At 38.1% G+C, this 16,032-nt stretch overlaps 1 protein-coding gene across 1 annotated transcript in view; it reads right to left on the reverse strand.

The window, feature by feature from the left end:
• Positions 1-662: 662 nt before the first annotated feature.
• The window catches only part of abcg1.L (ATP binding cassette subfamily G member 1 L homeolog), a 53,464-nt gene continuing 38,094 nt past the window's right edge, over positions 663-16,032 (reverse strand). The window contains exons 9-15 of the mRNA XM_018245870.2: positions 13,839-13,984; positions 13,650-13,751; positions 10,566-10,734; positions 9,178-9,278; positions 8,138-8,296; positions 7,072-7,190; positions 663-5,620 (exon numbers count right to left, since the gene is read on the reverse strand). Of these exons, the coding sequence (XP_018101359.1) occupies positions 5,392-5,620; positions 7,072-7,190; positions 8,138-8,296; positions 9,178-9,278; positions 10,566-10,734; positions 13,650-13,751; positions 13,839-13,984 (1,025 nt within the window). The 3' untranslated portion in view covers positions 663-5,391. The remainder of the gene's footprint in view (positions 5,621-7,071; positions 7,191-8,137; positions 8,297-9,177; positions 9,279-10,565; positions 10,735-13,649; positions 13,752-13,838; positions 13,985-16,032) is intronic.

Consider the following 16,032-nt stretch of genomic DNA (forward strand, 5'->3'; position numbering starts at 1 on the left):
AGTAATGTTAGCAAATTGAGCTGTTGAATCACTGAAAATATAAGCATTTATGAACAGCCTTTAAAAACACCTCTTAATAAGTGTATATGAAAAGAAATTGAAACAATGACTAAGGGAGAATTATAGCAATCAATCAAAAAGTGTGACAATAATAGCATTGTCAATGGCGGATTGTACCAAGCTGTGTACTTACAGGAATAGTTTTTCACATATTTTCTGGGACTTTAATATTCAACATATAAACCGGTTTGTATATTTGATAATGAAAATGTCACTTTGCTTTCGAAACTATTATTTATTTTTCAGTTACCCTTCCCCCCTCCATGAACAGTACAGTATTAGGTCACACCCTCTAGGGGAACCAAGATTAGGTGGAAGACAGATTTACTTTGTTTCTAAATATTTGTCTTGGAGCATTTGATAAAATTGATAAGAGAATATTTTGAGCCAATTCTGAAACCACAAGTTGGTTATTATTTCCGAATTAACCCCTTGTGATACTACTATAACTTCACTTCAACTTTAACTTGATCATCAAAGCATATCTACAAATGAGCCTTAAATGGCATTATACAACATTGTATATTAAATGGGAAAATACCTGTAACTAAACGTAAAAAATTAAACCGAGGCAACTTGAGTTACTCAATTAGGCCAAAAACTTAGCAAGAACATGTTTATTACTTCAGGAATGGTAGTGGGGCTTTGGGAGGTCATAGCAAGATCTTTGTAGACAAGCCAGAATTTGCAAACAAAGCAATACTTTCATAGAAACTAGATAAATCCTGCAAAGGGAATAAAATCAAATATTCATCTCTATGTTAGAATTTGTGCTGAAACATTTTAGTTCTGAGAGGGAGTTTTAATAATGTCCAGGGGTAACAAAGTTCTAGATCACGGTCATGTACTGTATGGAATTAACTTAAACACATTTGAGTTGTGCAGATCTAAAGTCTTAAGAATTTGTTACTACACTAGTTCCTGGCTCATATAATATAAATATAATAACTTATATAAGGTGAGTGGAAATTTTCTGGGCATATTTCAAAATTTCACATTTGTAGTGAGATTTTGTGTTGATTTTGTACTTAAATTTGAAATATTATCTTCTGAGACCTTTCTCATAAGGTATTTGCTTAATTGCACCTTGTATAGGGGCAATATGTTCTTTCTCTTGTTCTGTGTTGTGAAAGTAAGTTGAGTAGTTGTCTGCCATTCCTATGCTTGATCTCTGCCATTACTGATCCATTCAGCTTTAAATGGACACCACTAATACAAAATCACCCACCTACCTGCTAACCCATATAGTTTCCTATTATTACACTTACAGACATGAGAGGATTATTACACAATGCCTAGGCATAATATAGATGATGATGACGGGAGAAAAACAATCAATGCCTCGCTTTTCTCTTTTTTTCAACCCAAATTATCTGTGTAGTTTATTGACAATTGCTCCAACTTCAAACCAACGCAATTCCAACATCAGCAAAAACTATGATACATTTTATGTATTTGGCTAGTGATACTGTGACATCCAGCGACTCACTTTTCATGCATTCAAGTCTAACTACAGTGTTATACTGCAAATGCAAGCAGCAAAGATTTTTCAATATTCTGTTTAAAAAAAATAGTGGTTAAACTCAACTGTGATTTTTTTTCTCAAGCACTAGCATTATGAAAAAACATGACTTATGTGATGTTAATGGAAAAAACTTTATGGCAGCTCTATTTCTCTTCATTTTTACAAATGAAAAAAATGAAATCTTGAAAAGCTAAAAATACATCTCCCATTATACTGAAGATTTAGGCAGATTTAGTCTGTCAACTGGCAGGGGGAGAGAATGTCAAGGCATATGTAGGACATCTGGATATGGAAGTTCATATAGTTGCCCCATACACTGGTCTGTGGTGAAACAAAAAAAGTAGTTGAGGACTTAGTTTGCCATTTAAAGGATTATGTAGATCAATATTTAGCCAAAATTATGTTTCTGGATATTTGCCTTTAAGAACTATGGCAAAGACTAACAAACTTCTTTAAAGACCACGATACTACATCCGTTCAAATACATTTGATTATGGTGGATTGGAAACAGCTGACCTTTCTAAGCCATGGAAAAGTAGAAGAGGATCACTTGATCCAAATATTATTTATATCTACAATTGGCAAGTCATTACATATAGCACTCCCTTTGTGCATTGCACCAATATTTTGTTCTTAGTTGCACAGGTTAGTACAGGAGATCCTCTGTCCTTATATTCCTTACTTTAACAAGTCATCTTTCAACCATGATGGCCCACATCATAGTTTAGCAACATTTGTAATCTATTGCCCCAATCTCTCCTTTCCTCTAGATTCTACAATCTAAGGTCTCAAGCCCTCTTGGTAGCCATTTTTGCATCTAGAGGACTCACCCATAAAGAGGTGAATTTAAGGCCACTATACTTTCTAAAGTGCACACATTAGGATCACACAAGTGCACACATTAGGATCATCTTTCAACCATGATGGCCCACGTCATAGTTTAGGAACATTTGTAATCTATTGCCCCAATCCCTCCTTTCCTCTAGATTCTACAATCTAAGGTCTCAAGCCCTCTGGGTAGCATTGTTAAGCCATTTTTGCATCTAGAGGACTCATCCATAAAGAGGTGAATTTAAGGCCACTATACTTTCTAAAGTGCACACATTAGGTCTAAATATCTTACTAAATGATGCCTGGGAGTAAACATTTAAGATGGCCATAGAGGAGCAGATAGTTGGCAGCTCTGTCGCTCTTCTTCTGGTGCCAAATTGTACCTTACACAACAATTAATTTGGTTTCATAATATTCTCATAACTCCATTGAGTGCCAGAGATTGTTTCATGTCTTCTGATTGTCTGAAAAAGGCAGTAGCATTTAATAGGAGCAATCTGGCATCGGAACTGTAAGCCATAGCTAGTAGCTTTAAATGGTCTTGTGCGTTTGTCATAAATATTGATAAACACCTAACTGGATGTGATGGACTGTACCATATATCATCTAATTAGGTGTTTAACAATGTTTATTATAACATTAGTTTGGGATTTTTCCCATTAATTGTTTCCCATAGAAAAGAACAGATATATCTGAAAAATAAATACAAAAACATCTGTAAAGTATCAAACAAGTTAGATACTTTACAGACGTACTATGCCTAACACAATAAAGCCTTCCAAAATGTCTCAATCTGTTTAACTTGGAGTCAAATCCTAGCACAAGGGACTTGATAAAAACAGCAATTAGAAGTGGACAGGGTTCAGAAGTAACTGCTTAATTCTTAAAAACAGCTATATGTTAAAAAAAAAAAATTGCATAAATAAACCCAGATATTTTATGGAAGATGCAAGATCTGAAGTTACCATTTCCCAGGTGTCCCCAACCATGTGACTTGTGCTCTGATTAACTTCAGTCACTCTTTCCTGCTACACTGCAAGTTAGAGTAATAACAACCCCCCCATCAGCTAATCAGCAGCCTATTAACAGAACAATGGGAAGCTAACCAGATAAGCAGCTCTCTGTCAACTCTGCTGAAAGATGTGCGTGCATTATTAAATGCCCCACCCAGTGTAGACATAAGAATTGCTTCCAAGCGGAAACAACCCTGCTTTTGTAGGGTCGTACTCAAGTACAATGAGAAGAGGAGAAACTATAGCTATCTCAAAGCAGTTCCACCCTGAAGTGCTGGTTCCTTCTCAAAGTTCAGAATCAGGCACAATGCATTGAGATGGCTGGCTGCCTCCACACCAATATTAAAGCAAAAAGAAAAATTTATTGGTTCCCAAACCCAAAGTAATCTAACAATAATTCAATGGAACAGAGAGAATAGCAAAGTATTTGCAGAGAATGCAGGTCACCTGGAAACTTTAACTATTGAAATAGTTTTCCAGCCTGTTATGTGCTAACATTATATCTACAAGCAGGTGGTGGTATTTCAAAACTATAAAAAAAATGTAAAGTGCATTTTCGCTAATGAAATTAAAAACATCTACATTGGTTAACATTCACGCATGTGGATGAGGTAGTTACGAGCTGGGGTTTGCTCACTTTAGAAGGGTGTAGACCAATGAAACTATCAAGGTGCTTGGGAACAATGAGTTTTCTTGGGGGTTGTGGGGATTCAGCTGCTTTCAGATGTTCAAAGACAGATCTCAGAAACCTGTTAGCCCCAAAAATTAAAACAGATTCAATAAGTTCTTTGGCATTGATGTGTCTTTGCACATTCTGCTACATTCTACTGGCAGTATATGCTTAAAAAACTATCACTGGGAAGCAAATATAGTGCAGGGAAAATGTTTGGCCCATATAGCACTGGAAATGTACTGGTCCGTGTACAGGTATAATAATAAAATTAAAGACAATATTGATTAACAAAACCGCTCCAGTAGTAGAAATAATGACATTCATACATCATCATAGTGAAATTATCTCCTAATGGGACATCATCAATGGAATTTGGCGTTCTAACCACCATTACAATCACCACAAATTGAGGTAAAAACTGACATTGTTAGTGTTTGTTGTAATGTAAGCAAATAACTGAATCAAATGTACTAATAGCCGCCATGTTTGAAATATTTTCTGTAAGGTTTAACGTTTCAGATCCATTTCCAAAATCTATGTCTAGGCAATCAAATTTACCTTTAATTTGAGGGTTATAATAACATTTATTTAAAATAAAAATTGGTCTTGTTCCACTTCAGTAGCCAAGGAAATTGATGCCAAATCTCAGCCGCCAGTTGGACTTTGCTTTGCTGATTAAACCAAGAAATGTATCCTCTTCTAAATCCACGTTATCTTGAATTAGAGGCCAGCTCTCTAAAGTATAACCCTAAAAATCAAAGACTAATATGGATGGTTTATTCAAGTTGCATTCTGTTGCATAACAACAACCACTGTATGGAAACCCTAAAAAAAACAGATACTGGCTCAGTCCATTTCGGAATATCTTGATTCCTATCATTTCAGAGAAAATTAAAATAATACTTGAAGGTTTCCAAAGCAGAGCTTCTTCAGTTACAATCAACTAGAGCTGCTGTGTAGCAGTCATTCCTATGAGAAATAATTTAACTAATGACATTCCTAGGACAAGGACTCATTTTAAGATTACCCTCCTCAGGGCAATAGTGTAGTTCCATTGTACAGGTTCCTTCTATTCCTTCCTAGAAAGACATGTGACCCAAGTAGTGTCCCAGTGGGATTTGCTAGAAAGCAACTAACCCAACATAGTTCCAGAAGGTTAGGCATCAATAGTGTCTCTACAGCAGGGCACTGACCTGCCTAATACAGAAAGACAATAATAAGCTTCGGAATCACCCCAGTTGACATTTACCAAACAAGCTTGGTTGGACCTTTCTTGCTTTGCCTCACCTTTACCTCTCTGCCCGGATTTTGTATTTGAGAACAAAATAAGCAATGAGGCGCAGGGTGACAAAGAATATTCCAAGGATAATGAAGTCCAGGTAGAGTTTGGCATTCTCCACATCCAGTTCCTTCAGAATGGCTTCTGACTTTTGGAAATGACAGGTTTCATCCTTTTCGCAGTGCAAATCTTCTCTGTCAAGACCATAAATGGACAGGATGACACCCTCAAATCCATATCTGGAAAGAGTCAGATGCAAGTTACTTTATAACACAGTCTGATCAGCTGTATCCATTAGTCTACCTGTTAATTCATATCTACTGTGCCTATCATCTATCTATCTATCTATCTATCATCATCATCTATCTATCTATCTATCTATCTATCTATCTATCTATCTATCATCTATCTATCATCTATCTATCTATCATCTATCTATCTATCTATCATCTATCTATCTATCTATCTATCTATCTATCTATCTATCTATCTATCTATCATCTATCTATCTATCTATCTATCTATCTATCTATCTATCTTCTATCTATCATCTATCTATTATCTATCTATCATCTATCTATCTATCTATCATCTATCTATCTATCATCTATCTATCTATCTTCTATCTATCTATCTATCTATCATCTAGCTATTATTTATATGTCATCTATCTATTCATATTTCTATCTGTCTATATCCATCCATCCATCCATCCATCATCTACCTATCCATCTATCATCATCTAACGAGTGTAGTTTTTAGGCCATCAATGATATTTAAGTAGATGCCAATGAGTGATGTTTGAGCAGGCCTCATCTTGGCATTTAAATACAACATAATGGCAACATAATGGATAATGGAAGCTCAGAGCTTTTATTCTTAGAGCATATTGGGACATAAATTGGTGGGAAATAGCTGCAAAATAGTAGGACGCTGTTTCCCGATTTCCTTGTTTTTATTTCACTAATTCTGCATGGTACATTACCCGAATTGTAAATTTTAAATGAACTTATCAATACTGTAATTATTTTGAAGAGGTGAAAATGTACTTTTAACTATTATTGAGTTTGTTTCAATGCTTCCTAAAAAGAAAAAGAACATTCACTTGCATTTAAACCTTATATACTAAATAATATAGTATCCCCCCAATCATAAAAAGTGTAATGAAGTGTACATTAAGACTAACTGTCTAAGTGCTTAGAGTGAAGTACATTTAAAACACACAGATATTTCAGATAAAAAAAGGAATATCCAATGTTTACTGTACCAAGCAATTGTGTGGTTGGAACCTTTATGTATGCAATAAAACATATAATAATACTAAAATACTAGAGGCACCACAATACTGAGTGGGAATCTTACCATTCACAATTGGACTGGATTGTTGGTTATTGTCTATATGCATACCATGCACTATACATGAGATTACAGACAACTTTATCTTTTACAGACTCTTGTTGTCATTATGTTGTTTAAATCAACTGAGTTACATAGGAGTTTAGCTTCTCTTGCTTTCAGAGTTGCCAGCATCCCATCCAAGCACCAAGAAGAGGCATAGCAAATACATTTTTTTGTCTGGACAGAGCAAGGGGCGATGAAATAATAATGCTCCTTGTTGTCTACAGATCAAGCTGCTCTACCAAACAGCTGATAGTATGTAATATAGTATAATCTATGCACAGTATCATACCTGACATAGGACATGTAGGACATCCACTGAAGGTAACTTGGAATGGTATCAAAGCTTACAAAGAAACCGGAAAACAAAAGAACTGGAATGGCAGTAACAGGACCCACAAAAGTCGCCACCTGCAAGACAAATAAATCAGTGAGTTTTAGTCCAGCTTTCTAACTGAAAGTTATGGTGGGTGGTCAATACATTTATAAAATGATTTGTTTCTTGCCAGTGGCGATCCTAGAGGGGGGCGGGCCCTGGCCCGCTCGCACCCCCTGCTCCCCTGGTAATTCCGCCACTGTTTCTTGCCACTTACACTTGTACAGTTGTACAGGTGTACCCCCTACTGTATATGATAAGGATATTAGAAGTCATTGAGGAGTTCTGTGGCCAAATAAAGGCACAAGGCTGCAGGCTGAGTTATACAGGGAACTCTGAGTATCACTCATGTATTATAAGGCATAATGTACCCCCTACTGTAAATGATAAGCATATTAGAAGTCACTGAGGGGTTGTTCTGTGACCATATAAAGACACAAGGCTGCAGGCTGAGTTATACAGGGAACTCTAAGTATCATTCATGTATTATAAGGGATAATGTACCCCCTACTGTAAATGATAAGGATATTAGAAGTCACTGAGGGGTTGTTCTGTGACCATATAAAGGCACAAGGCTGCAGGCTGAGTTATACAGGGAACTCTGAGTATCACTCATGTATTATAAGGGATAATGTACCCCCTACTGTAAATGATAAGGATATTAGAAGTCACTGAGGGGTTGTTCTGTGACCATATAAAGACACAAGGCTGCAGGCTGAGTTATACAGGGAACTCTGAGTATCACTCATGTATTATAAGGGATAATGTACCCCCTACTGTAAATGATAAGGATATTAGAAGTCACTGAGGGGTTGTTCTGTGACCATATAAAGGCACAAGGCTGCAGGCTGAGTTATACAGGAAATTATCAGTATCACTCATGTAAATGATAAGGGTATTAGAAGTCACTGAGGAGTTCTGTGACCATATAAAGGCCCAACCAAAATAAACCAAACTTAAGGAACTGTTATGTAGGCAGTACCTGCAATGATGTGGAGGCTGCTCCAATGAGAAGTCCTAGAGATTGAGCAACAAGGGATGTCATTGTTCCCAAAGCAGCAAACAGGATGAATCGGAGAGCGTCTGATGGCTGTGAGGTCATCCAATACACAATGCTGCAGTACGCCACTGGAAACATGATCTATACAGAGAGAATTCCATAGCGATCACTCCATTTTAATTATTACTTCTGGTATTCTCATTTCAGCCGTTTTTGACTACTAAAACTTGCTTTATTATTCTTTATGGAAAAGTCTAGAAGATTGTCTAAATATACCACATACTTTGTTAATGTACCATATATTGCTTGAACCCTAATGGCTGGTATTGTCATCACTTATGGGTCACTCAGAAACGCTCTTTCTGCCATGGTTTGCATTGTTAGTCATTTCTGCAATGTCTTGTGCCACACTGCAGAATAGGATGTACAGCTACCAATAAATTACAATAATCAGTCTAATAATTAATTTAAGTGACTGAATACCCTCATTATGGCATGAATGGGGGGCACTGGCTAAACTGGAAGAAGATGGGGCACACATTTAAAATGGCACAATTTGTCAAAATAAAAATTAGATCAAACCGGACAACATCAATTGATCTGGCCATGAACTGATAAACTGATAAACTGGATATCACAGAAATTAACCCACGTGTTATTAAGGGTAATTTACAATTATTGCAGGAAGACATTAAAAAGTGCACCTCTTATTGCTCATTTACGTGTTCCCTGGTCTGGCTTCACCTTGCAATAGAAAAAGTGGCCCCATTGTGGCCCTCCCCTGCCCACCTCTCATGAATACAGGACTGCCAAATACAAGCAGTGTTGTACTCAATGCTTTCTAAGCTCCAAAACAGAATGCAGAGACCTGTGTCAATTTACCACCAGCAGAAGGCAGTGTAAACAATTGCCAAATGTGCCCATTTTTTGCAGTTTGCACATTTCATTCCATTTAGTAAATAAGCCCTAAAATGCCTGAAAGACAATACGATTTGTTTGTGTACGAGTTTTTTTTTTCTTACCTGGAAGGGCACATCAGCCATTGTTTTGGCTAAGTAATATGCCTTCAGGCTGTACCAGTAATTCAGATGTTCTCTGAGGAATACTCCCATTTCAAGTGGAACTGTTGATTGAATAGAATAGAAATGTTATATAAGATAAAGTTATTCCAAGGATAAAGCAATGTACAGTGTTTCTAGAGCAGAAATTCGGATGTAGCATGGAGATGAGAGAACACTAATCGTTTGTATTATTTTAGATTTAGGATACTCAAACCTGTGACTACAAATACTGTCTCTTCTAGCCTACAATAAATCACTTTTGTATATTGTCTCGGTAGAGATAGATTATCAGTTAGCACCAAAACAGAATAAACTATTAAAGATTACTAAGCACTAACAAGACATTTATACTGTCAAACTGGTCAACTGAAAGAAAAAGGAGCAATAAAAATGTTTGATTCTTCTGATATAAATTCAGACACCACTAACACTACTGCTTTGGAATATAAGCCAATAAAGTGTAAAGGTTTCAATTAGGCATTTCCATAGGCAGAACGAAGGTTTCCACTTAGTCAGTAGAAAGTCAAGGACCCTTTTCTGTTTCAGTAGAGTCGGACTGGGATTCCAGGGGACCACCGGAAAACCTTAGGTTGAGGGCCCACTTTCCAAACTATTATACCTCCTCTCCTCACTCAACCTCTTTATTCTCCTAGTCTCTTTTCTTTATATTAGTGGTGGCGAATTTGGGGTGTTTCGCTTCGCCGGCAAATTTCCTGCTAAATTCGCAAAATGGTAAAAAATTCGCAAAATGGTGCCGGCGTCTCATTTTTGACACCGACGTCCGTTTTTTGGATGCCAGAGCAAATTTGCTGGCGAAAATGCGCCAGGGTCTAAAAAAAAAATACAATTTTTGACACCGGCAAATTTTCGAGGTGGTTTTGCAAATTTATTTGCCGGCAGCGAATCGCTGGAATTCGCCACAAATTCGCGCCTGGCGAATAAATTCACCCATCACTACTCTACATACTATACACTACTATTCTTCCATTATTAAATCTCTTTGTTCCCATAAAGAAAGAGGGAATGACCATGAAATAGGCCAAATGGTTAGAAGCAAGAAGTCCACTGACACTGGACCCACCGGGAGTTTTTCTGGTATCCCGGTGGGCCAGTGTTTCAGCATGAAGTACAAATGTTTTTGAGTGCATATATCCAATTACTATTATATACATTCAAGATAATGGAATGAAAGAGTAGAAATGTTGGGTAAATAAGGAATTGTTAAACAATAGCCATAATATGCAAGTATGTCATTGATTATCAAGAAAAAAAATACAGCAGAATTAGTACTCGCTATCTCTTTCTTTTCCTGGGATTAAAGAAAATAGAAAAATCCATTGGTTACGTACAAGTCAGGACGGTTGGCATGAGAGCAGCGAACATCAGGAAGAGCATGGAAAAGAAGAGGAAGCCGGAATTGCTCAAGACTTTCTTGGCCTCATTGCCAATGCCTAAGTACAGTAAGCCTATCAGGAACCCAATGCCTATGTGTGAGATTATTCGCAGATGGGTCAGCACCTAAAAGTGAGAAGAAACAGCGAATGACAAAAATGCAATGGACCCAATCCACAAGTCGGCTCCACAATCACAACAAACCTTGTGCTTCCATAAGCTTTGGGAGTTATGTAGTAAAGGGTCTAGTAACCCACAGCAACCAATGAAATATTTACATTTAAACACCAGACCATAACTCCAGTTTGCTTGTTTTTGGGTTAGTGTAAGGGTTTCCAGGGTTTCTAGAACTGATGCCACCTACTGCCTTTATGCCAGTTACTCCATTTATTCATTCATTTAGACTAAGTAATTGCAGTATAAAATTAGGGAGAGGGGGTGAGTAATCCCAACCAAATTCTAAAGCTGTTGAAAAACTATAAACTCATCATTATTCTTATCCAGCACCAGTATTGGGGTCTAACAAGAATGGGCAACAAGGCAAAAAATTTTTCCCTTTAACACTTTACAGCAAGCCCCTAGGAAGAGGAGCAGTTAAAACTAGGGATGCATCGAATCCAGGATTCGGTTCGGGATTCGGTCAGGATTTTGCCTTTTTCAGCAGGAGTCAGCCGAATCCTTCTGCCCGGCCGAACCAAAGCCGAATGCAAATTAGGAGTGGGGAGGGAAATTTTGTGACTTTTTTTCACAAAATAAGCAAGTAATTTCTTTTCCCCAGGGGTTTGGCCGAATCCAAAATAGTGGATTCGGTGCATCCATAGATAAAACAGATGTGTAGAGCATCTACTTTGTATCACACACAAATTTTGCAGAGCAGCATTAGCCACAATGGGTCTTCTACCTTCCCCACATTACAGCAGTCACGTGGTCTTTACTTTGGACCACTAAGAGCTTATTTAATTAAGGGAAATCTTCACAGGAAGATGTTCTGTAAAGTTGAAGGCTGTGCTATGTTGAAGCCCCTTTGTGATCATCAAGTCGTTACTAGTCACCACGGGAAAAAAATTATATTTATTCAGATTTCAAAGTTTTCAATTTTTTTCTTGCCATGGAAAAAACTTAAAGGGGCTGTAATCCCAGCCATGATGCCGTCACACATCTCGCTCTAGTTTTCTATAGAAGTTCTCGAAAAACATAATTATAGGTGCATGAAAATTCACCAATGAGAATTCTACTGATCAAAATCTTCATTATAAATGCAAAAAAAATAAGAAGGCTGAATCTCAGCACCTTGTCAGGCATCTTGCTCTTATCTTACATACAGAGATTATTGTGTCAATTTTATTCTTCATTAAATGACACTGGAATCAAACATGGGGATAAATGAGAGACTTGTTCAGTGCTGGGAAACAATTGCAGGAACAACTGATACAGATTATCTTGTATTCAGATTGGAGGATGTTTTGCGTTTTAAAGCAGTCACTGGCTGTGGAGATTGGGGGAAAGTTTTATTGCTTTAAGAATACAAATGAATGCGCACTCCTGGAGCCAACCGGTCTCAATAAAACTTGATTTTATTCCAAGTAGCTAAAACAATAGGTCCTAATGCGTTTCGCATTCCAGGGGTGCGTGTTCATTTTAGACTGCCGTTGGTATTTCTCCCTAAGCTACAGGTTAGGTGTGCTGCCATTTACCACAATGTCGACGTGTGGAGGTCGAGCCTGGATGCGTCAGACCTGGGGTTTTCTCATCGGATGAGCCACACTTTTAAAACTTTAATTTTCACGGCTGGGATTAAGCCGCCGTTTTCCTTTTTTTTCAAGAATACTACAGCTCCCAGCATGCCTAAACCTTCATTATATGTTACATTACTCTGGGATTTGTAGTCCAGCAATTACTGAGTAAAGTTTACAACCTGTAAGGGGGTGAACCAGATGTAAGTGTGATATGTGACAAAAATGTGTTTGATTGTGAAATGTTGTGTGTTTGTAAAAGTGTTGGATGTAATTTGTGTAAATCACCACTAGATGGCAGTAGAGGTTCTTAGTTCTCAGTTTAGTTGTAATTTCTTCCCCAGACACTAGAGGCCACTATAGAGCACACAAGGGCTATAAAAGGAGGTGCCCCACCCAAGGTGAGCAGTCTTGATGGGAGGGCGTGACAGAAGGACATCAGCTGATCGGTGAGTGAAGACTACATTGATAGATAGGAAAAGCTAGAATAGGAAAGATCTTAAGTAAAGCGAGCACTAGGTGCACGAGATAGTGAGGATAGTTAGTAAGGGCAGCTGTGGCCCCATCAAGGAGGAAAGTGGGATTAGTTTCCTATGGGCACTCCGTAAGTAAGGGAATCAGTGATAGTTTAGGACAAGGTAGGAAGAACACCTGAGTCTCTGGACAGGAATGGGATGGAGGGATATCACCCAAGAGGTATCGGGCTACTATTGGAGAGTGGGGGGATATGGGTGGAACATATATCAGACCACTAGTCGGTTAGGTGTGATCCAAGATCCTATGGCAGGTGTGCCTACTCTGCAGTGATTCCTTGAAATAATTTAAATTGGAAGTGTCTTTGAACAAGTGTGTGCTGGAGTGACTGTTGAGTGTCCTGGTGTACATATTCCGAATAAATATCTCCTGTTTCATTTTATATCAAGTCTCGTGTGGTGACTAAGAAATTGGGTTAAGTTCCCCTTTAATATCTGGAAGCCCCTCCCACAAACCGATACAGCATGGTTTTCAACCCCTTTAAATTCTCCCATCCCCCATTTATTTTTAAGGCAAATTTTTTTTCAGGCGTTACTATTATTGAGATAAACAAGGTGGAAAAACCCAAAGAGTAAAACTAGTATAAGACCTTTTATGAATGTGAATAAATGACCCTTGGTCATTAATACTCTGGCTCTGTGTTTCCACTGATATTTGTATTCCTTCTTTCATAAATCCTTCCTGACACTAATCTCACTAAATCAAAGTAAGCAATGGTTCTGTTTCTTCCCGTAAGTAACTGTAATATACCCACTGAGTCAGGGAACCACGTACCGAATCCCTCATGATATTGATGAAAGTCCTCTTAAATAGGATGCAGAACTGAGTGAGGCAACTGGCCGAAAAACTATGGCAACCTTCTGTCGGTGAGGAGTCCTGTGAAGCAAAAGGCAAATTCATTGTTACATATATAAGGCTACATCCAATGGTTGCCATGGAAAATCAATGTACTAATGATATCACCTCGTCAGGCTTGTGCCACATGAAGGGGCTCAGCTCATTCTCTCCACAATGATCTCTCTTGGGTTCTGCCTCACATAGGTTGTCCTGCACAGCTCTTACCAGGCGAGGGTTCTGGTCTCCATATTCACCCGACGCCACTTCCATAACTAAACCAGAAGGAAGGCGTTAGTAATGTAGTGTGTATATCTACAGTATATTTTTTATTATCTGTATTTTATAGATACAGTATATTTCTTTATTTTGTGTGTTAAATAAAAAAAATATACCTAATTAAATCTCAATATAATGGGCTTTATCAAAAATTGAATTTGTAGAAGTTTTTTCTACTTCGAATAAACTCTTGAATTTTGCCTAGGACAACTCCCATTGACTTCTACATGAACTCACAAGCTTTTAGATGCCCAAGTTTTACATTCAAGTTTTTTCGTGCTTGTTAAATACCAAAAAAAAAATTACAGAATTATATAATATAATTCAAATTTGTGAGTTTTTGTGGGGAAAAACTGAATCAAGGCCAAAATTCTAATTTGAATGTTGATAAAGCACCCCTAAATGTAAAGTAAGTGAAAAGCAGAGAGCTTGGAATTCAGCATGTATTATGCAATTTATCCAACAGAGGGTGAGCTCAGCTAAAGAAAAAACTGCAGAGCAAAAACACATACAATCCATTTTTGATAAAGGGCTAGTTCACCTTGAAATTAACCTTTTGTATTATGTAGACATGGATTTTCAGAGACAACATTAAATTGGTCTTAATTTTTTTGCCTTTTTTTAAATAATTTAGCTTTTTTTGCTCAGCTAGTGGCTGGAGTCCAATTAGTGACCAGGCAGTAGTTTGAACAAGAGAATGGAATATGTATTAAGGCAGAGGCACACGCTGCTATTTAGGGAGATTAGTCACCCACCGTTAAATCGCTTCTTCTTCAGGCAACTAATCTCCCACTGGCTAAAACCTATAAATTGCCGACATGGTGGAACTCGGATCGCTTTGGCTTTCCGAAGTCGCCTGAAGTTTCATTGTGAGGCAACTTCGGGCGACTTCAGAAAACAAAGCATTCTGAGTGCCATCCTGCTCGCAATTTTCATTCTGGGAAGGCTGTTCGGGGAGATTAGTCGCCCAAAGAAAAAGCAGTTTGTCGCTGGGCGACTAATCTCCTGAAATAGATGTCTCTGCCCTAAGAGAGGCCTGAATAGAAAAATAAGTAATGTAAAGTAACAATAAAAAAAATTGTAGCCTTACAGATCAATATTTTTTTGGGAGGTGAATGACCCCCTTTTGAAAGCTTGGAAGGGGCAGATGCAGACAAAAAAATAAAAATGAAGAACATACTTAATGTTACTGTGAAGGTGAATTACCCCCTTAAACACTATCCTGTACAAGATGGCAATGTTTTAAATGTTTCAAAAACATACAGACAGATTAATTGGTTCATGATGATAACCTCCTTGTTCCCATCGTTGGCTGCCAATGAGGTGCATCATCAAACAAATATATTTAGTTCCCATAGGCAGGGAAACACGTAGGCTGGTATGGAAAAGGTTTCATGCACTTGGGGGTGCCAAATGTTAGGCACCCCCAAGTGATTGTATTGATTTACCTGAAACCCCTGGCTGGTGCTCCTATGAGCAGAAAACTGCACCAGCCCAGGGTTCTACCAGTGAGCACCACAGAGCTATCCTCTTCCAGCGTCTTCTTTTTTAAAATTTCCTGGTTCAGATGCATGCTCAGTAGAACGAAATAGACGACTTTTAGTTAAAGTTTGGCTTTTCATTCTACTGCGCAAGTGCAGCCGTGCAAGGAAAGAGGAATACAGAAGAGGATCGCTCCGTGGTGCTCACTGGTATAAACCCGGGCTGGTGCCGTTTTCTGCTCATAGGAGCACCGGCCCGGGGTTTCAGGTAAGTCAATACAATCACTTGGGCGTGCCTAACATTTGGCACCCCCAAGTGCATGAAACCTTTCCTGCCCAAACATGGGACTGGTTTTAGGCAAGGCTTGTCATGAAGTATTGTCTTGATACAAGCAATGTCTATGTTAGGATGGTCAATGAATTATTGGTTACTCTTAGACTCCCCAAACCAACTCATAACGTCTTCAGCCATTCTCTTTGTTATTATGGCTTATTAAAGGGTTATACCAGAGAGAGGCAATTTTTACCCCCGCTCTGAGGGGCCCCTTGGCCAGAAATACATT

Source organism: Xenopus laevis, chromosome 2L (assembly GCF_017654675.1).
Source record: "Xenopus laevis strain J_2021 chromosome 2L, Xenopus_laevis_v10.1, whole genome shotgun sequence".
Lineage (NCBI taxonomy): Eukaryota > Metazoa > Chordata > Amphibia > Anura > Pipidae > Xenopus > Xenopus laevis.